The sequence below is a fragment of the Pseudorasbora parva genome, chromosome 24 (assembly GCF_024679245.1).
Source record: "Pseudorasbora parva isolate DD20220531a chromosome 24, ASM2467924v1, whole genome shotgun sequence".
NCBI classification, from domain to species: Eukaryota; Metazoa; Chordata; class Actinopteri; order Cypriniformes; family Gobionidae; genus Pseudorasbora; species Pseudorasbora parva.
Window position 1 is genome coordinate 5,630,190 of NC_090195.1, and position 23,119 is coordinate 5,653,308.

The 23,119-nt window shown below is 36.8% G+C and overlaps 2 protein-coding genes across 4 annotated transcripts in view; both read left to right on the plus strand.

The window, feature by feature from the left end:
* Positions 1-822: 822 nt before the first annotated feature.
* Positions 823-19,764, plus strand: mapre2 (microtubule-associated protein, RP/EB family, member 2). 2 transcript variants are annotated; one of them, XM_067435100.1, is made up of 7 exons: positions 823-956; positions 9,947-10,074; positions 11,864-12,009; positions 12,341-12,557; positions 12,671-12,816; positions 16,074-16,232; positions 18,544-19,764. In XM_067435100.1, exons 2-7 carry the CDS (start codon positions 9,954-9,956, stop codon positions 18,616-18,618), a joined length of 864 nt encoding a protein of 287 aa, XP_067291201.1. In that variant the 5' UTR covers positions 823-956; positions 9,947-9,953; the 3' UTR covers positions 18,619-19,764. The 2 variants fall into 2 exon arrangements, with proteins under 2 accessions (XP_067291201.1, XP_067291200.1); XM_067435099.1 differs by lacking the exon at positions 823-956 and adding an exon at positions 4,274-4,539 and having other exon boundaries at positions 18,544-19,763.
* Positions 19,765-20,267: 503 nt separating this feature from the next.
* spidr (scaffold protein involved in DNA repair) overlaps positions 20,268-23,119 on the plus strand; it is a 58,694-nt gene continuing 55,842 nt past the window's right edge. Inside the window, exons 1-5 of one of the 2 annotated variants that reach the window (XM_067435575.1) lie at positions 20,268-20,398; positions 21,405-21,560; positions 21,639-21,702; positions 22,037-22,225; positions 22,430-22,524. In XM_067435575.1, coding sequence (XP_067291676.1) covers positions 20,390-20,398; positions 21,405-21,560; positions 21,639-21,702; positions 22,037-22,225; positions 22,430-22,524 — 513 coding nt within the window. In that variant the 5' untranslated portion in view covers positions 20,268-20,389. Of the gene's footprint in view, positions 20,399-21,404; positions 21,561-21,638; positions 21,703-22,036; positions 22,226-22,429; positions 22,525-23,119 lie in introns of those variants that run through there. The other variant, XM_067435576.1, reaches the window with a different exon arrangement.

The window sequence follows — 23,119 nt, forward strand, 5'->3', positions numbered from 1 at the left end:
TTAAAAAAAAGAAAGTATTAAGACATGTTATACTGCGCCCCATAACACAACCAAGCCTAGAAAAAAACACACGAAACCACCCCTTTAAGGAGAGCTGGTCTGGTCTTTGTCTCGGATTGGGTTGTCTTGACTACAACACTGTTCCTTTCAAATTAATTGGCACAAAATGCTCTTCTAAATGTTGAATTGTCATGTTGATGCAATACACACTACATCCACTAGATGTCGTTGTTGAACAATAAGATATGTTTTCCCCAATAAGACAACAAAATATCACATTAAGAAAAATAAATAGAATTAACTAAACGTCGATTAGTCAAATAGAATAAATTATGTTAAAGATAAAACTTTATAAAAAAAAAAATTCCACCAAAACGAATTCCATAATTTGGGACGCTTTTGAATTAACAGTGAATTAATGAATGAGACACGTACATTTACATGTAGTAATGGTCAACTATTACCTCACCATATGCAACTTGACTTACTACATACACAGTTACACACAGTGACTATATTAGTTAATAATAATATATAGTATTATTATAATAGCTTATTAGACTGTCTCCTCTCCATAAATGTTGCTTTTTATCTATCATTGAAACGTTTCCCGTCGTGATAAATGAACGCATCATCGCTCAAATTTTCCTAAAACATCAGGAGGAAACCAACACAGACCACTATTCAACGAGCAGCGCACTGCATTCCTATTGGCCAAGAAAGACAACATCCGTTGCTTCCGTCAAACCAATCATCCGAACGAAGGAGGAGCCGATGAGAAAAACAACGGCCATTTTATTGATCAACCAATCAGCGGATAGTCGAAGGGGCCATCCGCCAATCAGCGGCGCCGGGTGGATAGGTGTTTTGTGCTGATGGTACACTGAGGCGCTGGAGGGTGGGGTGCGAATCGAGAAGCGCAGCTGGTTTGGTCGGATTTACTATTGAGTTCACGGGTGAGTCGAGCTTATATCAGGCGCTGTCTTTAAACTATTACTGTGATTTCTTTTTATAAAGAGGTTTGGTTTTGCAATGCCAGGACCGAGCCTGCGCTAAACCATCGATTCATGGTTAATTTTGTCATTAAGTTCAAAGATCATGCAGGCAGAGTAGCTTGTTAGCGTAGCACCAGCTGTTCGTTACGTTCAAGTGCATCAATGATGGTCTCATCTTGGTCCTAACTTTAACCCTTCATATGTTTTATGATGGCGTGGCTAATAAATGCATAATATTACTTCTGACACAAATTTGTACTGTTGTATTTTTCTTTTGTAATTAACACGAAGTTGTTAATTTGCTAAGCACACTTCCTGCTCTTGGACAAATATGTTTATGTTGCAAGGTGCAGCTTTTACCTCGATGTTGGACATTTAGTCCACATATTGAACACATTTGCACAAAGAAATAAAAGATTAAAGTGGTTACATAACCACTTTCTGCTTTGAGGGGAAAACGAGCCAACAAAAGACAATTGAACAGCCTGGTGCCATTAAAAATGCAGTAATCTGCAGCTCGAGCAGCTTAATGTCTGCATGTTTAACATCTTAGTGCTCCTTCAGAAACATAAACCTGACCCAAAGTCGGGTTCAAAAGTCTGAAATTAGTTTGCAGTCTTTTATATCAAAGACAAATTATATTGTCAGCATTTGAAATTCCTTTAAACATGATAATGAATTTCAGAATGTTTTAGTATTTATGTTGGAATGTTTTTTCTAGGAATGCACGATTAAATGTTTTTCCTATCGGGATAATTCTTTATATTTGAAAGCCATTTAAAACTGACATTAGGCTGATAAATCTAAATCCAAATTTGTATATAATTTTTGAGAGCATGATTATTTATACCATTAAAGCCATTTCCCGAGCACACAATTATAATGTTCTCATTATGTAGCCTATATGACAGACTTGTGCTGCACTTGTCTTTTTTTTTGTGTGAAGAGATTCCAATCATATTTAAAGCAATTTAAAACCATCTTTTGTCTTAGCAGAAGGAAATAATCCATTATTTATTGGCTTTAATATATCGTCCAAATTTTCTTATTGGGCCGATAACATTTACATTAAAAAAGAACTTATATTGGCCGATACCACTATGGTGGTCGATATATCATGCATCTCTCATTTTTTCCTTAAATGACAGCAGCAGCAGAGCTGTCATGATCTCTAGCATGATTTGAGAGATCTTATAAAGTACAACTCGGTGGAATAATAAAAAAAAAATCTGTCTGTACTATGAGTCACATGATCAATATCAGTAATTTAATTTGGCTTGTGGCCTACAGTCGTAGAGAATGTGAAATGGAAAATATTTTACATCATACATTTTCTTTGCATTACATCTTAAACATCCTGCTTATTTAAAGGTTTAAATGGAAAGAAAGAAAGAAAGAAAGAAAGAAAGAAAGAAAGAAAGAAAGAAAGAAAGAAAGTAAAAATCTAGATTTTTTAAAAAAAATAGTTTTCTCAGACTTTTGGACCCCTCTTTATGCACTTAATTTGTATTTATTTATTATTATTTAATTTCTAATAAAAATGTTTAAAAAAATTCTGAACAATAATCTGAAATATAATTCTATACAATATTGACTAGTATATTGTCCAGGGTGATTAACTGATTAATTGGGCGACATTTGCCTATTTTTAAGATTACTGGCATCAGCAATTATCATGCCCACTTAATTATCATATTATCAAGTTGAAAAACAATATCTGTTTTCACACTTGCATAAATAAAATATGCTGAAATTAAATGAACTCTTATTTTACACCATATTTGTGTACATTACATTTGCTATAATTTTACAGTATTATAAGCTTACATCCATTGACTCTAAACTCACTGAATGCTCAACCAATAATGCAGTAATGTACAACTAATCTAGTCGATGTATGGCTTAATTTTCCACCAGTCATTTATTTATTATGACCAGATTTATGGTGGATGACCTATATGGAAACTCTCAAATCACTACCTTTACTATCAATATGGCTATGTAATTCTTTGTAGCTATTAACTTTAATCATATTTTTTGATGCATGTTCATTTTCCAGACGTTTTTTAAATTACACTCCAGATGTGATCATTTTCAAGCTGCGCTGAAGCTTGAGAAAACTATAAATACTCTCACTAATGTTTTTCCACTTGTAATGTCACTTTATTTGAAAAGTATGAGAACTTATTTATTCGGAGGGACTAGACCTTTGCTCATGACCAGGATAGATTTATCTATCTGTTTTGACAATAAAATCATAGTTTTGATTTATTGTAGACACTGTAAAGATATCACTATATACATTAACAGGAGCCTTATCTAAACATTGAGTTATGTGTGTGTGTGTGTGTGTGTGTATAATAAATTACATCACAGTGCTCTGCAATGCAGTGAAGAATAATGAGCCATTGCCTATATATATTATTTACATATATACATATTATATTAATATTATATACAAAAAGCTCATTTTAATGTTTTTTTTTTTTAATAATATGAAATTATACTCTAAATATGAAAATGCACTTGCTATAGAGTTGCGGTTAGGGTTTGGTTTAAGGGTTAGTTACTTGTAATTAGGCATAATTTACTGTTATTCATATAGTTAGTACATGTTTTAACATGTAACTATGTCACCAAAATAGTGTTACCAAAAGTCTGGACAAATTTTAGGCTGATATGCAGGCCTGTCTTTATGAGGAGACACCTAGGAGTTTTTTTCTGGGTCCTAAGAAGAGGGGGGACATCTAGGTATTCATATTCATATATATATGTGAACACAGAACCAGTCATAAGTCGGAATAACCAACAGTACGTTGCATGGGTCAAAATGATCGATTTTTCTTTTATGCCAAAAATCATTAGGCTATTAAGGAAAGATCATGTTCCATGAAGATATTTTGTAAATTATTAGTAGTAATACGCATTGCTAAGGACTTCATTTGGACAACTTTAAAGGCGATTTTCTCAATATTTAGATTAGGTTTTTTTCCCCCTCATATTTCAGATTTTCAAATAGTTGTATCTCGGCCAAATGTTCTCTTATCATAACAAACCATATATCAATGGAAAGCTTATTTATTCAGCGTCCAGATGATGTATAAATCTAAATTTCAAAAGACTGACTCTTATGACTGGTTTTGTGGTCCAGCGAGGGTCATAATTTATTATATTTGTATTTAGGAAGAGGCAAAGTTACTCCAACACCCTGGCTCAAATCTGAAGCACCCCTCCCAAAGTCACATGACTGTCGTTCCGTGATTCACCTGTGAGGTCGCTGTTCAGTCGCAGGCAGAGACACACATCCACACACTCACACTCACACATACACACAGGATTTACACTGAGAACAAGCAGGCAGACGGCAGGGAACATCCCCGACGTCCCTTTCCTAGTCCGTGCGAGTATTTTTACAGAGCCAAATGCCCGGTCCGACCCAAGCTCTGTCCCCCAATGGAGAGAACAACAACGACATCATTCCGGACAACGGCACCAACATCATTCCCTACAGAAAGAACACAGTGCGCGGAGAGCGCGCCTACAGGTACACCACTGCCATTACCATCCGCCGGCCGCTTTACAAAGAAACCCCCGCTTTAAACGAGCTTACAATCAATGCATTGAACCGAAAATATCAAGACCATCCGTTTATATCTATGCATTCCCAATGCACTCGCTCTGGGAACCCCCGACTCCCATTATGGCTGCGTTATTTATCTATTGGTGGGGCTTTTCCTGAGCCAGCTATGGCGTTTTCCCGATGGTGCAGCCACACGAAACCATGTTAAAAGCTTTTTAGCCAATGCGTTCGTGCTTCTAGGGGTTTCCCCAAACGTTATACACACGATTTAGGATGGATGTATGTCGGGATGTGGGCTGACAGGGTGCTTTCCCGGGTTTTGACAGTCCATGGCCTGTATGTTCACTAAGCAGTCAGCCATTGCGTAATGTAATTCATTTCATCCCAGTCCCAAAATGTGTTTAAATTGTCTGTTGTGTCGTGCATATCGTGCCGAATACTAGTTGATATTTCGTGCATGAGTGAAAAAACGATTGTGCGTTTTACGGGACTCTAAACATGTTTTGGGTTAATTGCTTTTGTTGACACTGATTTTTCCCTCCCCCTTCATTCCAACATCTCACTAAACTGTTTATCTTTCCTGCTAAATTTAGATGAATCTGCTCTTTAAGCACAAAAGCACTGTCTGGAAATGCAGTGTGCTTTTAAGCTTATTAAACCCAGGAGAAATTAATTTGGGGGTAGATTTGTCATCCTGGTTTTAAAGAAATCTTAAATGAGAGGTGTGGGTTTTCTTGAGGGATTCAGATTATTCGTATGGTGATGCACTGGAGGAGTTCAAGGGGATTGGGATTGATGTGCTGGATCTTCTATTTGCAGTAATCTGAAATTGGATTCAGTCAGTTGGTTGAATTAGGTTACTTTATTACATATAGTTGGTTAAGAGGATCTTTGATATGTTCATATGCTTAATTGTTAACTATTAATAACTGGATGTGGACAGCATTGATTAATTTTTTCTTTTTTTACTTGTGCCTTAGTGTTGATTGGTTATAGTTTTTTAATATTTATTTTTAAACAACCGTTTTGTACTGGGGATTCATTATATTTCAGGACCATGTCCAATATAATCAGATTTATTAATCTGAAAGATTAAAACATTTTTTTTTTAAACTGATTTTGTCTGTGTAAAAGCTGGCTTATGGCAATTTGTTTATCACTGTTCAACTTTCTTAAACATAATGTTCCCTATATTAATTTAAACATTCAGACACATTGACGAGTATTTGGTTTGCTTCGTTTATTTTTAGGAAACAATATTATAGATTTTTCGTGCTGTTCATATATAGGTTGTCACTGTCAGCCATAACATGAAAATAAATATCAATTTATATCATTTTGGCATGAATTTTAATATTGGTGCATCCCTAGTTTGTTTTACTCACCCAATCGAATTGTGTTTTGTGCTAAACTGAGAGGTTTTAAATCTCTCATCACATCAGCAGCTGTTCAAGGACACGAGTTTCAGTAGAGGACACACAAAAGTATTTATTTATTTTTTTGAGTGTGAAGCAAATGTATAGTCTGACACCAAAAGCTTTTCTTAGATGGAAAATTACAATTTGTGCATACATTAAAGTAGTTACTTTACTTATGCCTGAACATTTTCCTTAGATCTTTTTAATGTTAGTTTTGATTTGGAAAAAAGTAGGATGGATAGATTTGGTGACCTCAAAATTGTGTATGAGAACAAACTTCATTGTGGAGTGTTCTATATATCTTTATATTTACTCTGTGATTATCTAGTTGACATTGGGGTCATGTTACACAGTGTTTACAGGCTAAACTTGCAATGATAGATATAGCAGGAAAAGTTCAGTAAAGAGAACAGGCTCAGTAACATGTAAATCATGTGACTTTTGTTGTTTCCGTTCAGTTTCTAAGTATTAGAAATATTAGAATAACTTAGAAATGCATTGCAATGGCACAGTTTCATAGTTTTAGTCTCAAAAGCCCCGTTTCCACCACAGGAACTTTACCCAGGAACTAGGAACTTTGGGTGGTACTTCGTGTGTTTAGACCGCAGGAACCAGGGACTAAATGAAGTTCCGGGTAAATATTTCCCCCTCCAAACGGCCCTGCTTGCGAGGTAGTACTTTTTCAAAGTTCAGGGACTTGGGCGCTGAACATGCTGATTGGTTGAGCTCACACAGCATTTTAGTTCAACGGGCATTTTTAAAAGTCTTTTGCGAGGTTCGTTCTGCGTTCAGTAAATATCAGTCTTGCTCTCTGTCTGGTGGCGCGCGGTCGTCTCAGCCATCTCACGTTCAATGTCCGTAATAGCTGATAATAATATACATTGTCATTTTAAATCTAGCTTTACAAGCTTTCTGAATATGCTGCTGAATCTGCATATTAGTGCTCTTTTCTGTCGTTGTTAATTACCTCTTAAGCCCCGTTTCCACCACAGGAACTTTACCCAGGAACTAGGAACTTTGGGTGGTACTTCGTGTGTTTAGACCGCAGGAACCAGGGTAAAATTGAAGTTCCGGGTAAATATTTCCCCCTCCAAACGGCCCTGCTCTCGAGGTAGTACTTTTTCAAAGTTCAGGAACTTTCGAGGGCGGGACTTGGGCGCTGAACATGCTGATTGGTTGAGCTCACGCAGTTCAACCGGCATTTTTAAAAGTCTTTTGCGAGGTTCGTTCTGCGTTCAGTAAATATCAGTCTTTGCTCTCTGTCTGGTGGCGCGCGGTCGTCTCAGCCATCTCACGTTCAATGTCCGTAATAGCTGAAAATAATATACATTGTCATTTTAAATCTAGCTTACAAGCTTTCTGAATATGCTGCAGCTGCATGCTGCTGAATCTGCATATTAGTGCTCTTTTCTGTCGTTGTTAATTACCTCTTTAGTAAACCTATACATAACCAGCAAAAGCAGCAAAGCTTGAATCTCTTCCATACTCGTTATTAATTTTTTTTCACCATTCAAACGACCTGACCGATTACTTTTAAGTGTGTGTCCTTACATGACGTGACAGCGCGCGCCGCGCTCATGTTGACAAGAGAGGAAAGTACATTTTTCTGAGGGGTAAACTTTTTATTTCGTGAGTTATGAAGATAATGTTGGAGTAATGACACAGCGTATATTGCCCCAGGCAGTTTTTACTTTAACTGCGCCTGACAGAAGATTTTTTTTTTCTGAGATGATTATTACACTTTACAACAAATAGCTATAAATAATACTGTATTAGTCCTGGTGGCCGTTAAGAGTTGCTATGGCTACAGTTAACACACTCCAGCTGCTGGAGAAAACAGCGTTGACATTTTTGATGCGGCAGACAAACTGCATGTGACAATGATTGCGATTGAAAGTCATCACATGTAAACACCAGATCGGTTTAGATAAAGTCTCATGTAAATAGTCCACTAAACCTTTCAATCGGTACACTTAAAAAGGATTACTATCCTTCACTGATTTGGAGGAGCAGTCGCGCGCAGTCCTACATCACCGGACTAATTTGCCTAATCTTCTCGGAACTTTATCGCGGTCGAAACGCAGACAGCTGCAGGTCTGGGGGGGAGAAAAGTTCCTGTAAAAAAGTTCCTGGTACAAATTGTTCCGGGTAATTTTGGTGGAAACGGGGCTTTAGTAAACCTATACATAACCAGCAAAAGCGGCACAGCTTGAATCTCTTCCATACTCGTTATGGATTTTTTTTCACCATGTAAACGACCTGACCGATTACTTTTAAGTGTGTGTCCTTAAATGACGTGACGGCGCGCGCCGCGCTCATGTTGACAAGAGAGGAAAGTACATTTTTCTGAGGGGTAAACTTTTTATTTCGTGAGTTATGAAGATAATGTTGGAGTAATGACACAGCGTATATTGCCCCAGGCAGTTTTTACTTTAACTGCGCCTGACAGAAGATTTTTTTTTCTGAGATGATTATTACACTTAACAACAAATAGCTATAAATAATACTGTATTAGTCCTGGTGGCCGTTAAGAGTTGCTATGGCTACAGTTAACACATTCAGCTGCTGGAGAAAACAGCGGCGACATTTTTGATGCGGCAGACAAACTGCATGTGACAAAATGATTGCGATTGAAAGTCAGCAGCTAAAGACAGCAGCCGTTAGTGCACGTCTTGAGGCCAGTGGAGGTTTACACACAGCTCTTGTTGGCCTATGTACGTTACACTCACCCCCTTAAACCACACTACCATCTGGGTCACGGCACCAAATGCAACAGATCCTACTCGACCCGTTCCGAGTGGGATTCGAACCAAGGTGTCCGCCGTGGGAGGCAGGTGTGCTAACAAGGACGCTAAAGACAGCAGCCGTTAGTGCACGTCTTGAGGCCAGTGGAGGTTTACACACAGCTTTTATTGGCCTATGTACGTTACACTCAACCCCTTAAACCACACTACCATCCGGGTCACGGCACCAATTGCAACAGAACAGATCCTACTCAACCCGTTCCGAGTGGGATTCGAACCAAGCTCTCCGCCGTGGAAGGCGGGCGTGTTAAAAAGGATCACAGCTGCTAGCATCAGTCGCTAGCGTGCCTCTTGAGGCCAGGGGAGTAAGGTTTACACAGCTCACTCCCATCTGGCTCACGGCACCACATGTAACTACTCCTACTCCTCCCGTTTCGAGCGGGATTTGAACCGAGGTCTCTGGCAGGGGTGGTGGACGTGCTAACAAGGATGGTAAAGAGTGAGCCTCTTAAGGCCAGGGGAGGTGAAGTGAGGTTTATATGCACATCTGGTTGCACATCACATTTGGTTGCTAGGCAACGTGGGGGAGAGGACGCTGGCGTCGTCTGTTCGCCGCTTCTCCACCCACAAATCATGTTAATGTACTATTAGATTTAGATTTTATTTTATTTCCTTATGTTTGTGACTAGGCTAACAGTCAGAGCTACAACTGGGGCTGTTGCTGATTGCTGGCAGCCACTGAGAGGACGTTGTTTGTCGTTTCGCCGTTTTCAACCGCTTCTCTAATGTTTATGTTTGAATTGCTGCGGTTGGTTCTGGTTTGGATGACATTTGCTAACAGAGACTTCCACCATCATCTCTTTTTCTGTTCACTGTTTCTGTTCACCATCAGCTCTGTTTCTGTTCTGTTTTCTGTGTTGGTTGATTGTTTGTAGTATTCTATATTTTTACTTGTTATTCTTTTTTTTTTTTTTTTTTTCCTTTGTTGCCCTTTGATATTCTTCGGAATGAAAAGTGCATTATAAATAAAATCTATTATTATTATTATTATCTCTTACTGGCCTATGTCTGTTATATTGGTATATTCTCCTGATATAGTGTATGCATTGTAAATGGCTCAGTCTGATTCAGTCAACTTTGAGCTGTCCTTCATTACATCTGCACATGAATCTGACGATAATGATGATGATGTTTATGTCTCGTCCACAGCTGGGGGATGGCGGTCAACGTGTATTCTACCTCAATCACCCAGGAGACTATGAGCAGGCATGACATCACGGCCTGGGTGAACGATCTGCTCTGTCTAAACTACACTAAAGTGGAGCAGCTGTCATCAGGTATGTGAACCTCCCAACTTAAACTAGCACTGACACTCATTAGACACAAAGACCAATAATCCCAGAGGATTTACACTAAGGCATTTTGCTAGTGCCCGCCTGTTTGGCCGAAGGGCTGCTGCTACCTTTAAACATTTGTGTGTAATGCGTTCGTCTGTCTGCTCAGTAAAGCTGTTGTAAATTCTCAGCTGCTTTAGGTAAAACTGCCATGATTTATAAACATGGGAATAGAGTAAATCACCTTAAATACATTACACTAGACCTTTTTTAACTATTTTAAAAACACGTAAAGATTTGCATTGTCTAATAATAGTGTTTGTACCATGGTTTTTATTTAACTACACCTAAAACCATAAAAAAATTACTTTTAAATAAAATAAAATATAAAAGGCAACAATTCTTATTTCTTAAAAATTAAAATATAAAAATATTAATTCTATAGTAGAATCTCAATGACACTAAAATAACACTGGTTTTGTAGCATTAAATGTATTGTGTGCAATGTTACATGGAATATTTTAATTTTCTTATATACTTATTATACACACAATTTTAAATGACATTCTACATGGACATTTTTCATACCACAGGAATATTTAAATGAACTGCAAAACAGCTAAAATATAATTTAAAACATATAATTTTCCTACACTTTAAAATTTTAAATGCATTTTAATCAAAAGTGTTATTTGTCAACTACTCATTTTATCTTTCATCAAGTACTTTTGTTTTTAATCTTTAACGACTACATTAATTTTGATCACTGCCATGATTAAATGTCATTAATTTCTTTGATTAGGTGTGAAATTCTCTTCAGGTCATTCACAGCCCTCAGATGATCAGTTCAGCCCTTTGTGGGATTTTTGCAGGAGAAATGGGATTTCAGAAGGAGTTTGATGAACAATAAGAAAGGAATTATGTTGATGAATGGTAAATATAGGCTAATAAAACCCGGTGATTAAACAAAAAAAGACGTTATAAATGCTCACATAGCATTATTTATAAATATCGGCTTATGTATAAGTAGTTAAAATCTTTGGGAATATACCTTTACAAAGTTACTGTGATTTTACAGACCTAGAAATGTTATGAAATGTATTAAAACTTAAAAAATATGATTAAATCGTAAATAACAATAAAATAAAAAAAGTATAATATTTTTTATATCTTAATAAATATAATTAATTTCTAGTTAAAAGGTTTGCGCTGCTGGAAAATATTTTGTACATGTTACTCATTACTCGCTAAGCATACCAGTTTGTACACTATAAGACTTAAAGAAAAAAAAGTTTACAAGTATAATTTTTTAATGATTGTTATTAGCTCCACCAATTTCTATAAAATGATTCTAATCTTCATCCATTAATCATGCAATTGAGTCATTAAAATTCATCAGTTGAAATTAGTTTCACCGTGACTAGTATTATCAAACCATAAACATCTATGCTTTAGCATGACATCACATTAGACCTTAATTTAGTTCCGCATAAGCACAGGTCAGGCCAGAGGTATTTAAGGATCTCAGAGACACTGAATATCCTCTGGAACGGGTCCAGGTCTACCTAGAAAGGCTGAAGACATTGATTTACATGACGTTGCACTGCCATTATAAATTACATCCTTGGAGTTCAATGGATCCTCCCTTTAAGTGCCCTTGTTTTAGTTCTTCTGATGGAGCAGATTAAGTTAGACTGGGGGTGAAACTGAATCGGAGATGCAGAAAAAGTCCTACAGATTGTCCTGGCAAAGCCTTGTTCACTCAGCGAATCATTTATGCGTCACGTTACAGGAGCAGCGTACTGTCAGTTCATGGACATGCTGTTTCCCGGCTGTATCAGTCTTAAGAAGGTGAAATTCCAGGCCAAGTTGGAGCATGAATACATCCACAACTTCAAACTCCTGCAGGCCTCCTTCAAGAGGATGAATGTTGATAAGGTGAGACGAACATGAGGGCGTTTCGGTCACGCTTTCAAATCTGCTCAAAATCACCAGAGAGAGAGACATTTTTTTAGCACGAAAGACAGTTGTGGTTTTGTCCGATAAGAAAATGCATGGAAAAAGATTAATTCTGCTTTATATTGATTAAAAGGATATAACCTCCTTTTCACACCAAAAAATATTTTTTTATTAGTTATTAGAAATTTTGCTAATAGACCCGATTATGTAATAATGATTGGCGAAACATTAATGCACTTAAGAGTTAAGCACAGTTATCAGTGTTTCTTCTTCTTCACATTTACACTCATCCTGTTTCCTTACTTCTTAGATTATCCCTGTAGAGAAGCTCGTCAAGGGACGATTTCAAGACAACCTGGACTTCATTCAGTGGTTCAAGAAGTTCTTCGACGCTAACTATGACGGGAAGGAGTACGACCCGGTCCAGGCCAGACAGGGCCAGGATGCCATCCCCCCTCCAGATCCTGGGGAGCAGATCTTCAACCTGCCAAAGAAATCCCTCCATGCCGCCAGCTCTCCCACCGCAGGTCTGTTCGGGCTGCTCCTAATTGTAATAACAATCATAATTAATCAACTGGCAAATTGACATCTACTAATCTCTGAACTTCCTGCATCATGGCATCTGTTAACTTGTGTGCAGGAGCTACTAGATCAGCCAGTTCAACCCCTAAATCCTCCACCTCGACCTCCCGACCCTCCTCTGCCAAAAAGATTCCTGTGATGTCAGCGACACCCGCTAAGGGAGAGAAGGAGCTGGAAGCCCAAGTAACACAACTAGGCGAACAGGTGGACCCCCTAACGCTATTAACGCTATTAAAATCTTTAAATAGACCGTTTCAGCAATCAAGAACAATAGCTGTTAGTGCTAAACAAGACTATCAGATAAGATGCTATTTAAGTACATCATTTTGGTAGACATTTGTTTAAATGTATTGCCTTGATTTTAGCCTTGATACACATAGTAAGCTGCCTATGTAGACAGCATTTTTGGCATTTAGTGAGCTAGATCATTTTTGGGCATCAAAGCCTACATTTCTAGACAGCATATAGGGCACCTAGTGAGCTAGAGCTATCTAGATGTTCTTCTGACATAATAGGCTTTTTTTTTTTTTTTTTTTTTAGATCTTCTTACGACTTAATAGACGTCATGGGCATCTTTCTAGATATTCTTAAGACATCATATGCATCTTAGATCTTTTTACAACATATTAATAGATCTTGTGACACAATAGGCATATTTTAAGATATTTTGACATCATAGGCCTCTTTCTAGATGTTCTTGTGACATCATAGGCATCTTAGATCTTTTTACAGCATCATACTAATCTTTTTAGATCTTACAACATCATAGACATCTTAGATCTTATAACATGATCAGAATATTTCTAGATGTTCTTATGACATCATAGCCATCTTTTAAAAACGTTTTATGACATCATAGGCCTCTTGGATCTTATGAAATCAAAGCCATCTTTAGATCTAATGACATCATAGGCATCTTAATAGATCTTCTTATGACATCATAGTATCTTTTTTCAAATGTATGACATCATAGGCATATTAAATCTTATTAAATCAAATGCATCTTTTTAGATGTTATGTACATCATATGCATCTTAGACCTTTTTACAACATCCTAGACATCTTTTTAGACCTTTTTTATGACATCATGGCATCTTAGATCTTTTTATGACATCATAGGCATCTTAGATCTTATGACATCATAGCGGGGTCCCTGCGGAGTCTTAAAAAGTATTAAATTTCAAAATCAAAATATAAGGCCTTAAAAAGTCTTAAATTCGTGGAAGCATTGCGTTCTAGGTCTTAAATAATGTTAAACAGGTCTTAATTTTCCCACGTCCATGTAACGCTACCTCTTTGAAATGCTCTCGCCTCCTGCAGCGCGCGCGCACGTGTGTGTGTGTGTTTGCAGTTCTTTCTTTCGCTAGACCAACTATCAAGCATGCATCTTATATTGCAGCCAATCAGCTTTCCTGTTATTGGCACAAGCCTCTTTCTCTCACAAGCCCACACGCATAAAACGGATTTTATTCTTCAGCTGAGTCTAACGGTTCTTGCAGTTCCACGAATCTTTCTCACCATCTTGCATAATGACCAAATAAAAGTATAATACACCCGATTGCACTAAAAAGAATTAATAACAGTGATGTAAACTCCGAACTCCGATGTCAGACTGCCTGTGTTTGCTGTCTGTCAGCGCTCGCGCGAGTTTATTGAATGTGTTATTTCTAGGCTCATTAGCCTACTCTTGAACAATCAAATACACTGATTATGCATATGTCTATATCCTGATTTGAGTTAAAAAGTTTGGGACGTGTCAGTAAGTACTGGATCTGTGCATTAGTAAGTTCTCAAAGTGAAAGCAAATAATATAGCTTAGCAACAAAACAAACGGGGGAAACAGCACTTACACTTAAAGGAACACTCCAACTTTTTTAGAAATCGGGCTTATTCAACTTAGCTACATTTAGATATGTGGGGAAATGCATTTTAAGCTATGCTAGCGGTGACCCTGCCAAACTAAAACAATGCATGCACTGAGACAAATGCATTTGCCCACATATCTAAATGTGTAAAGAAGTTGAATAAGCCCTATTTCTAAAAACGGTAGAGTGTTTGTAGATATGCATCTTTATGTTGTATTTATTTGTCCTATTGTCATTTATTTATAAGTATATATTTTATTACTGACCGATTACTTATGTAATTACTTGAAAACTTTGTACTTATATTAAGTAATTGCTTATTGCTGTGGTTTACTTTTAAGATGTTGGTCATATTTCCCACCCCAAGCGATCGTGTTATTAAAGATAGATCGCACACCACTGGACCAGCCTTTTTTGTTTTTGTAATAGGCCTACCAAACAAGATTCATGCATTTTGTTAGTTTTATTGCCATGTGTGACTATTGTGCATCTAACATAATAATATGGATAATGTTGCATCCTAATTATGAAAAAAATAAAAATGTTTGCAAATTTATGGAAGTGACCACCACAAAATCAAAAATAATTTGGGTCAAAAATGTTATATATATATATATAATCCTGGTGGGATTGAGCTATGAATGATACGTTTACTAATACTTTGTTCAACTTAAATAAATTAAATAATATAAGTTTAAGTAATTGAGTGATTCTGCATTTCCTATGCATGTTTTTTATTGCGCAATATAGGTCTTAAATTTTATTCATAATGGTCTTAAAAAGGTTTTAAAAAGTCTTAAATTTGACTTGGTGAAACCTGCAGATACCCTGCATAGGCATCTTCTTAGCTTGTATGACATCATGGGCATCTTTCTAAATGTTCTTATTACGTCATAGGCATCTTAGAACTTTTTACTTAGAACTTAGAAATGTAACAAATTATTATTATCATTTTACAACATCATAGAAATCTTGTTAGACCTTTTTATGACATCATAGCCATCTTAGATCTGAAGACATCATAGGCGGCGTCTTAGATCGTATGACATCATAGGCATCTTCCTAGGTCTTATGACATCATAGACTAACTCTTTTTTTTAACCTTTTTTTAAAAAGTTTTTGGTAACCTAGTGAACAGTTTTTTTCTATCACAGGCTGTCTACATAGAAATAATAACAAAATACCATACATATGTCCAAAAATGCTGTTAATCTAGACAGCATTTTTAGTCCTCTTTTGTTTGCCTAGATAGACAGACAGCATTCTAAACCATGTGGGGCTTTTTGAACATCATAAGCTGTTGACCCAGAAAGCTTTTTTTGGTCATCTTGTGCGCTGCCTTGTTAGACATCATTTTTGGGAATAATTTGCATAAAACAAGGCGTCCATTAATAAGAGTAATGCATTGCTATTTATGTACAAAAACAAGTAAATTACTTGGATCTTACAAATCAATTCAACTCTGAAAAGCGGCTAAAACCGAAAGTTGATATGCATCTATTCAATGAAGAATAATGTTGTTTAGAAGCGTGTCTACCAAAGCAATAACCAGCTTTTATTATCCATTTAACTCTCGTGTCTCTTCCCCTGCTGTAGCTCAATACATTAAAGCTAGCACTTGAAGGAGTGGAGAAGGAGCGGGATTTCTACTTCGGGAAGCTGAGAGAGGTGGAGCTGTTGTGTCAGGAGCAGGGCCAGGACAACGGGCCCTTCGTGGAGAGACTCATGGAGGTGCTGTACTCAGCAGATGACCAGGTTAGTGCTTCAATCGCTAGAAAGTAGGTTAGGTCATTTTTTTTTATTTTTTTTTTATTACTTTTCTGCTTGTTTTTGCTTTTAATAAAACACCATTTATTTTATTTTTTATCATGCCATCATGCCTATTTATATGTGTATGTATTAAATTACTTTTTTCTCCTCTTTTGTCTTTTAGCAAAACATCACACAATTTAAGTATTATCTTTAATAAAACACCACACCATTTGTAATAATTATTGTTTTATTATTATTTAATACTTTCTTTTTATAAGACAACATATTATTCATTCATTCATTAGATTTTTTTCTCCTTAATAGTGTTGTCAAAAGTACAGACCGCGATACCAAAATCGGTACTGAAATGTTAAAAATATGACACTTTGAGCGCTGTTGAGCGGAATCGCAAACACCTCTGACTGGTCATTGTGCTCACGCGCTCATCAAATAGGTCTATGATTGGCTACTTTGATCAGCGCTTCACAAACATGTTGTAAAAATACATCAATGACGCTTTTCACGGAGCGCTTGCACAGATATCAGTGTCTATCAGCCTACCGGTCCGCTGGTCGATGCCTGCTTGTGCTTTCAAACGCTCCCGCTCCCGCTTTCAAAACACTTTTCAAACACTTCCGTGTTGTTTCAAACCACTGCCGTGCGTTGATCATTGTAGCCAATCACAGGCACATCCGATGAGCGCGTGAGCACAATGGCCAGTCAGAGGTGTTTACGATTCCGCTCAACAGCACTCGAAACGTAACATTTTTAACATTTCAGTACCGATTTGGTATCGCGGTCGGTACTTTTGACAACACTACTCCTTAAAAAGTCATATTCTAAAGTTATGTAGCATTTTGGATGATGTAAAAAAACTATCATAATTGAGTTTTTCTTGATTCCTTTTGACCCTTTATCTGACATTTAGAATCAAACTGGCTATTTATCTATAAATGGCCTGATATTGTTAACATACTGCATAATAATACTTCAGTTCAATACTGAATAGACGTACATACATCAATATACACTTTATATGTGACATCATATCTATGATTTCTAAAAGACACACTTTTACTGGTTTGTTTTTGGTCTTGCTTTTGTTTTTGAGAAGTGCTTCTGTCTCATATGTAGAGCAGACTTTCATTGCTACATATTGTAGCATTAAATGAAAGACCGTTTTAAGATATGTTGTTAAAGCAATAGTTCACCCAAAAAGGAAAATGATCCCATAATTGACTAGCCCTTAAGCCATCCTATGTGTATATCACTTTCTTCTTTCAGCCTAACACAGACTGAGTTATATTAAATTTTATCCTGGCTCTTCCCAGCTTTATAATAGCATTACAAAGGGTCGGAGGTCAGTCTTCCTCTGGAACTCGACTCTCTCGTAAACGTGCGTACATCCGTTGCCGGAAGCCAGTGATTAATGTTATAAATATTAATATTTTTCTTACAAAAATGCAGCGCTTCTCTTCAGAAGGCCTTTATTAACTCTCTGGAGTCGTATGGATTACTTTTAAGATGAATGGATATGCTTTTTGGAGCTTCAGAAACTCAATTTCAAAGCTGTGAAGAGTCAGGATATTTTTTTAATGCTCAAGATTGTGTTCGCTGAATGAAGAACTTCATATACACCTAGGATGGCTTGAGGGCGAGTAAATTATGGGATAATTTTCATTTTGTGGTGAACTTACCCTTTAAAGTAGCCTGACAAGCCGGACCCACATCAAGATGTTTGGTCTGGAAACTCACCATTGACAGCTCAATCCGAGGGGCGGATAAACGGTTGTCTTTCAAACTCCCTCTGCACGCGATACGATAGCGCTACAACCAATCAGAGCAACGAAGGTGAAACAGAGCTCGTTGATAGATTAACCATTCACTGTATCCGGTCGGCTAAACTCCGAACACATCTTCCCTTTTTAAGGACGACTTCAGTGCCGTTCTTTGTTCTTATCTCAGAGAAAAGCTTAACTCCAAGTCTTCCAGAGTCGCGATCAAAGCTGATCCGAAAGACCGCCGCTGTTCGCCAGTTTCTGTGTTTACTAGAAGCACACAAACGCAGCTCGGCCGTCGTCATTATGGCCCCGCCCACCGACTCTATACACAACGTGATTGGTCCGGCAAGAGTTAGGGGAATACAGCTCAGAAGGGTATTGAGAGTTGCTAGATGACACACCCGGGCAGATTAAATTTGCTGCCGCTAGGGTGCGTCTAGATTTCTAGGCTACCTTTAAACTAGTATACAAGGGCAAACTGACATTATCTAAGATCCTCAAAAATAACTAACAAGAAGTATGTGTGTGTGCAGGAGGCCGGCGGAGAGGAACACGAAGCTCCGGCTCAAGAGGAGGACGTCCCTGATGACACACAGGACGAATACTAAACATACATGCACTCAGTCAGAAAACTGCTTTGGGTTCACTTTCTCAAACTCATTACGGTTTATTTCTCATTTGCTCTGGTGGTGAAGGAGTGACACAAATTGGCCAAATATTCAAGTGTGTCTTTTGTCCTTTTGTTTCATTAGCCCTTGCATCATGACTATTATGAACATGTATCTGACAGCAGCTTAAATGGTGACTCTTGTTCGTGTAAAGCTCTTGATAACGACCACAGCACAGCAACTACATTTGGTTTTTACTTTAGCTGAAGTCTGTTGGCGTTCCCACCTGCTGTTTTTCCATCTCACCACACTGAGGAAGGAAAATGGATTTCTTAAGCTGTTTATGTTTTTAGATGTGAAAAGATCATAACAATTTAAAATACTGCAATAAGACTAGTTTAAAGAGCTACCGATACCATTTGTGAAGCCTCCTGTTAGATCCCTTACAAAAACTGACCATTGGTCATTATAGTAAATTTTGCATTGGAATATAATGCATACTGGTTCTGTGCATTTAATTTGGAAACATTGCTCTGTTTTCACCGTATTAGATAATATATATATATACATGTATTATTTTATTTTTTTGGGCTAAATGTGTCTCAACTTCACAGGTGTACGCCAATCACAGTGTTTGATAGGAAGCATTTTATTTCAACTGTGCAATCGGTATTCTGTGTCTAAACATCTTTTACTTTATATGTACAGTAAAAAAGCAGCCATCACCTGAAGAAAACAATGCATATTGAAGAATTTTTTTAACTGTTGTTCTAAAGCACAGGTTTAGGCAGACGATCTTCTGAACAGAAAACATTCTCGTGATCTCCTGATACTCGTCAATATTCTCCACAGGTCAACGCTTATGTCATTTATTATTGTGTACAATGAAAAGGAATGTAAACATATGTACTGTTAATAATTATAAATAGACAATGTTTTTTTTTTTTATTTCCCTCACAGTATCTCCCCTTATGCATTCCCCAAATGTGTTGCATGTTTGCATTTTATTTGTGAATAACTTGACCTGCTTTTTACATATTTAATAAAAAAGAAGAAAAAAAACTAATTATGTTAAATGTTTTTTGTGTATGTTTAACTTGCTGTTTAAAATCTCTGAAGATATGGATAGACTTGCCGTAATAAAAACTCTTTCATTTTCAAAAGGAAGAAATAGTTTTTTTTATTATAAGTTTCTTTTTAAAGAGGTTTTTTTTTTTTTATTGCTTTTATTTTATTTTTATAAAACCTTTTCAGAATATCTGACATATACCAAACAACACGTTTTATGGAAAAAGGAACATTAGGTACTATTGTTCAGTTTTTAATATTCTATTGATTTTTTTTATCTATCTATCTATCTATCTATCTATCTATCTATCTATCTATCTATCTATCTATCTATCTATCTATCTCTATATATATATATATATATATATATATATATATATATATATATATATATATATATATATATATATATATATATATGAGCAAACGTCGTAAGAGGACAACGTAAGACTTTCTTTGACAAGAAAAACTATTCGTTATTTCGTTCATAAAGACACAAGTGATATAAGCCATCACATGAATTTTGTCCTGCAGCGCTGAGAGCATTAAATGACTCTGACCGCCAGGTGGCAGTAATGCGCAGCGTCATAAACTAAAAGAGCGGGAGAGACGAACCGAAGAAGAGACCATGAACTACACTACAACGAAGTAACGTTAAACAGTTATAATAAGCCCTGTTTGAGGGAAAATAAGTCTTAACATCATGTCCAAGGTAAGCGATCAATAAACACTCTATAAACACACTTTCTTAAACGTTGTATATGTTTCAGATATTTGGGAGAACCACTTTTATTGACTGTCAGTCCATTCGAAGTGTATTTATCCACAAAGTAATGAAAACTCAGAAGAACTAACGTTAAAAATATACAGTACCACACCTCCTCCTTCAGTTGTTTAAAAAAATATATATATCTATGTATTATTTTCTACATTGTACATTAATACTGAAGATATCAAATCAACGAAAGGAGCAACATGTAAACTGTTATGGAGTGTAGTAAACAAAAAAAGTTAAACAATCCAGAATATGTTTTATATTTTATATTGTCTAAAGTAGCTACATTTAGCTTTGACGACAGCTTGGCATTCACGAAGTAGTCACCTGGAATGTTTTTTTTTTATTATTATTCACGTATGTGCCTTGTCAAGAGTTTATTTGTGACATTTCTTGCATTTCGTGCAGCAATGTGTCTCGTGCAGAGGAAGGGCAATAGCCCTATTAGTGCTACTACAACTACTGTATAAATCCATGCTATGACAAGAGTTAAGTAAAGAGAAAAGACGGTCCAACATCACATTTAGAAATGAAGGTCATTCAATCTAAAAATCTCAAGAACTTTGAAAATATCCCCAAGTACAGGTGCCAAAACCATCAAACACTAATGAAACTAGTCTCTCATGAGAACCGTTCCAGGAAAGCTACCTGTGCTGCTGCAGGGGATAACTTTATTAGAATTATCAGCCACAGAAACCACCGATTTTACAGTACCTCAGATTACAGTCCACATTAATGCTTCTCGGAGTGGCAGACATATTTTGACATCCACTGTTCATAGTCAGGCCTTCATGGTCGAATTACAGCAAAGAATCCATTACTTTGGAAGAACTACTTGTAAACTGATGTAGTGACTGTAAAATTGTAATCAAATCAAAACTACTGAACTAATTTTCAAAGTGTATTTTCAAAAATATTTATCTATCATTGTATGTGATTTCAGCGTAAGAGAAACCTGGACATGAGGTGTGTGTTATTCCCAGACGATGTGAAGGACACTTTCAGAAAGGCAGGAAAAGCCTCTGCCAGAACATCCACTCCTGCCACAAAGTGCTGGGAGAGATGTGGGGACAGTTTCCAGGACACATCTGTCATCCAGGTGTGTTACGCTACGTAGACGTCACATAATCTGCTGCTCTTCTACACGGACGCGCTGAATGTCTTGTTTGTGTTTCAGAAGCTGCAAACATCAGAGAAGAAGAACAGAAACACACATAAAGTGGCTCTGGTGTCTGTTACTGGTAACGACAGATTGATCAATCCATAAAGTCTCTTGATTTTTAAAAAGAACATTTTTTAAACTGTAATATTATGAAGTTTTAATTCATCCAGTCTTCAGTGTCACATGACACGATCCTTCAGATATCATTCTAATATGAATTTTTTTCATACTCAAGAAACATTTCTGATTATTATCGCTTATGAAAACAGCTGTGCTGCTTCATATTTTTGTGGATACCGTGATATATTTTGTTTCAGGATTCTTTGATGAATAGAAAGTTTGAAAGAACAGCATTTATTTCAAAATAGAAATCTTTAGTGAACACTATTGATCAATTTGATGTGTCCTTCAAGGGAAAAGAGATGTTGGCACAGATGAGGCGGTGCACATTGCCTGGAGCTCCAGTGAAGAAGAAGAAGCAGACAATGATAGTCATCCTCCTTCTCGACTGACTGTCACACAGGCACCAGCTCGGCCCAGAGCAAACAAACAACATCCTGTTGACTATTACAGGAGTCTGCGGATGTTCAGCACTGGTGTAGGTAAGAACAAAGTTTAAAAATGTTGTTTTGTTAGTTAGTTATGAAGATAAATATTTCAAGAGGTTAATGTGACACACAGTTTTAGTGTTGAACTGGATGGCTTAAGGCAAGTGTGATGGCTTTTTGGGCCATAACTGTAGTTTAATATGCACTGGCTTATGTAATCCAGATAACACATGAAATTATCTTCTGCATTGCCCTCAGAGACAGATGACCTGCCCTCAATAGATTCAGACAGTGAGTTAGAGGAGGATGATTCAGCTTCAAAAGAGCACAGTGACTTTCTAAATCCTGTCCCGGTAAGTGTGCTTTATAGTTTTACATTGGCAGAATAATATTACATGTATTAAAGTAATTTCTTGTTAACTTTAAAAGAATGGGGGAGAAAAATATTAAAAGAGAGAAGGTTTTGGATCAGGTGTGCTATATATTGAATACAGTAGGGGGCGCTAGGATCCCTCAAACGAGCTGTCTTAAGCGCTCCTCAGGGTTCTCGATGTCCCTGCTCCTTTTAGGACTGACCTTTGGAACAAATTTTTATTTGCAACCTTACTTGGTATTAGTTTATTAATATTTGGCATTTTGTGTCACTCAAGTCACCTGAATATGAGATCAAATGTGGCTCTACCTCATTATTTTCCACAACAACATGACACATGCAAATTAAGTATTAATAAGACATTAGTTTAGTATAATTAATGCCTGTCATAAACTCATATCTGTTGTTTTGCCAGTGCTCACAATGTCGAATTTCCACTATACATCTTATAATGGTGTATATGTGTAGTACATATTATCCAAAAGCCGTAGTGAAGTCTGAGACATGAGATTGATGAGATGTCTGAGACATGCTAAATGTAAAAAAAAAAAAAAAAACACAGAATAAAGTAACTA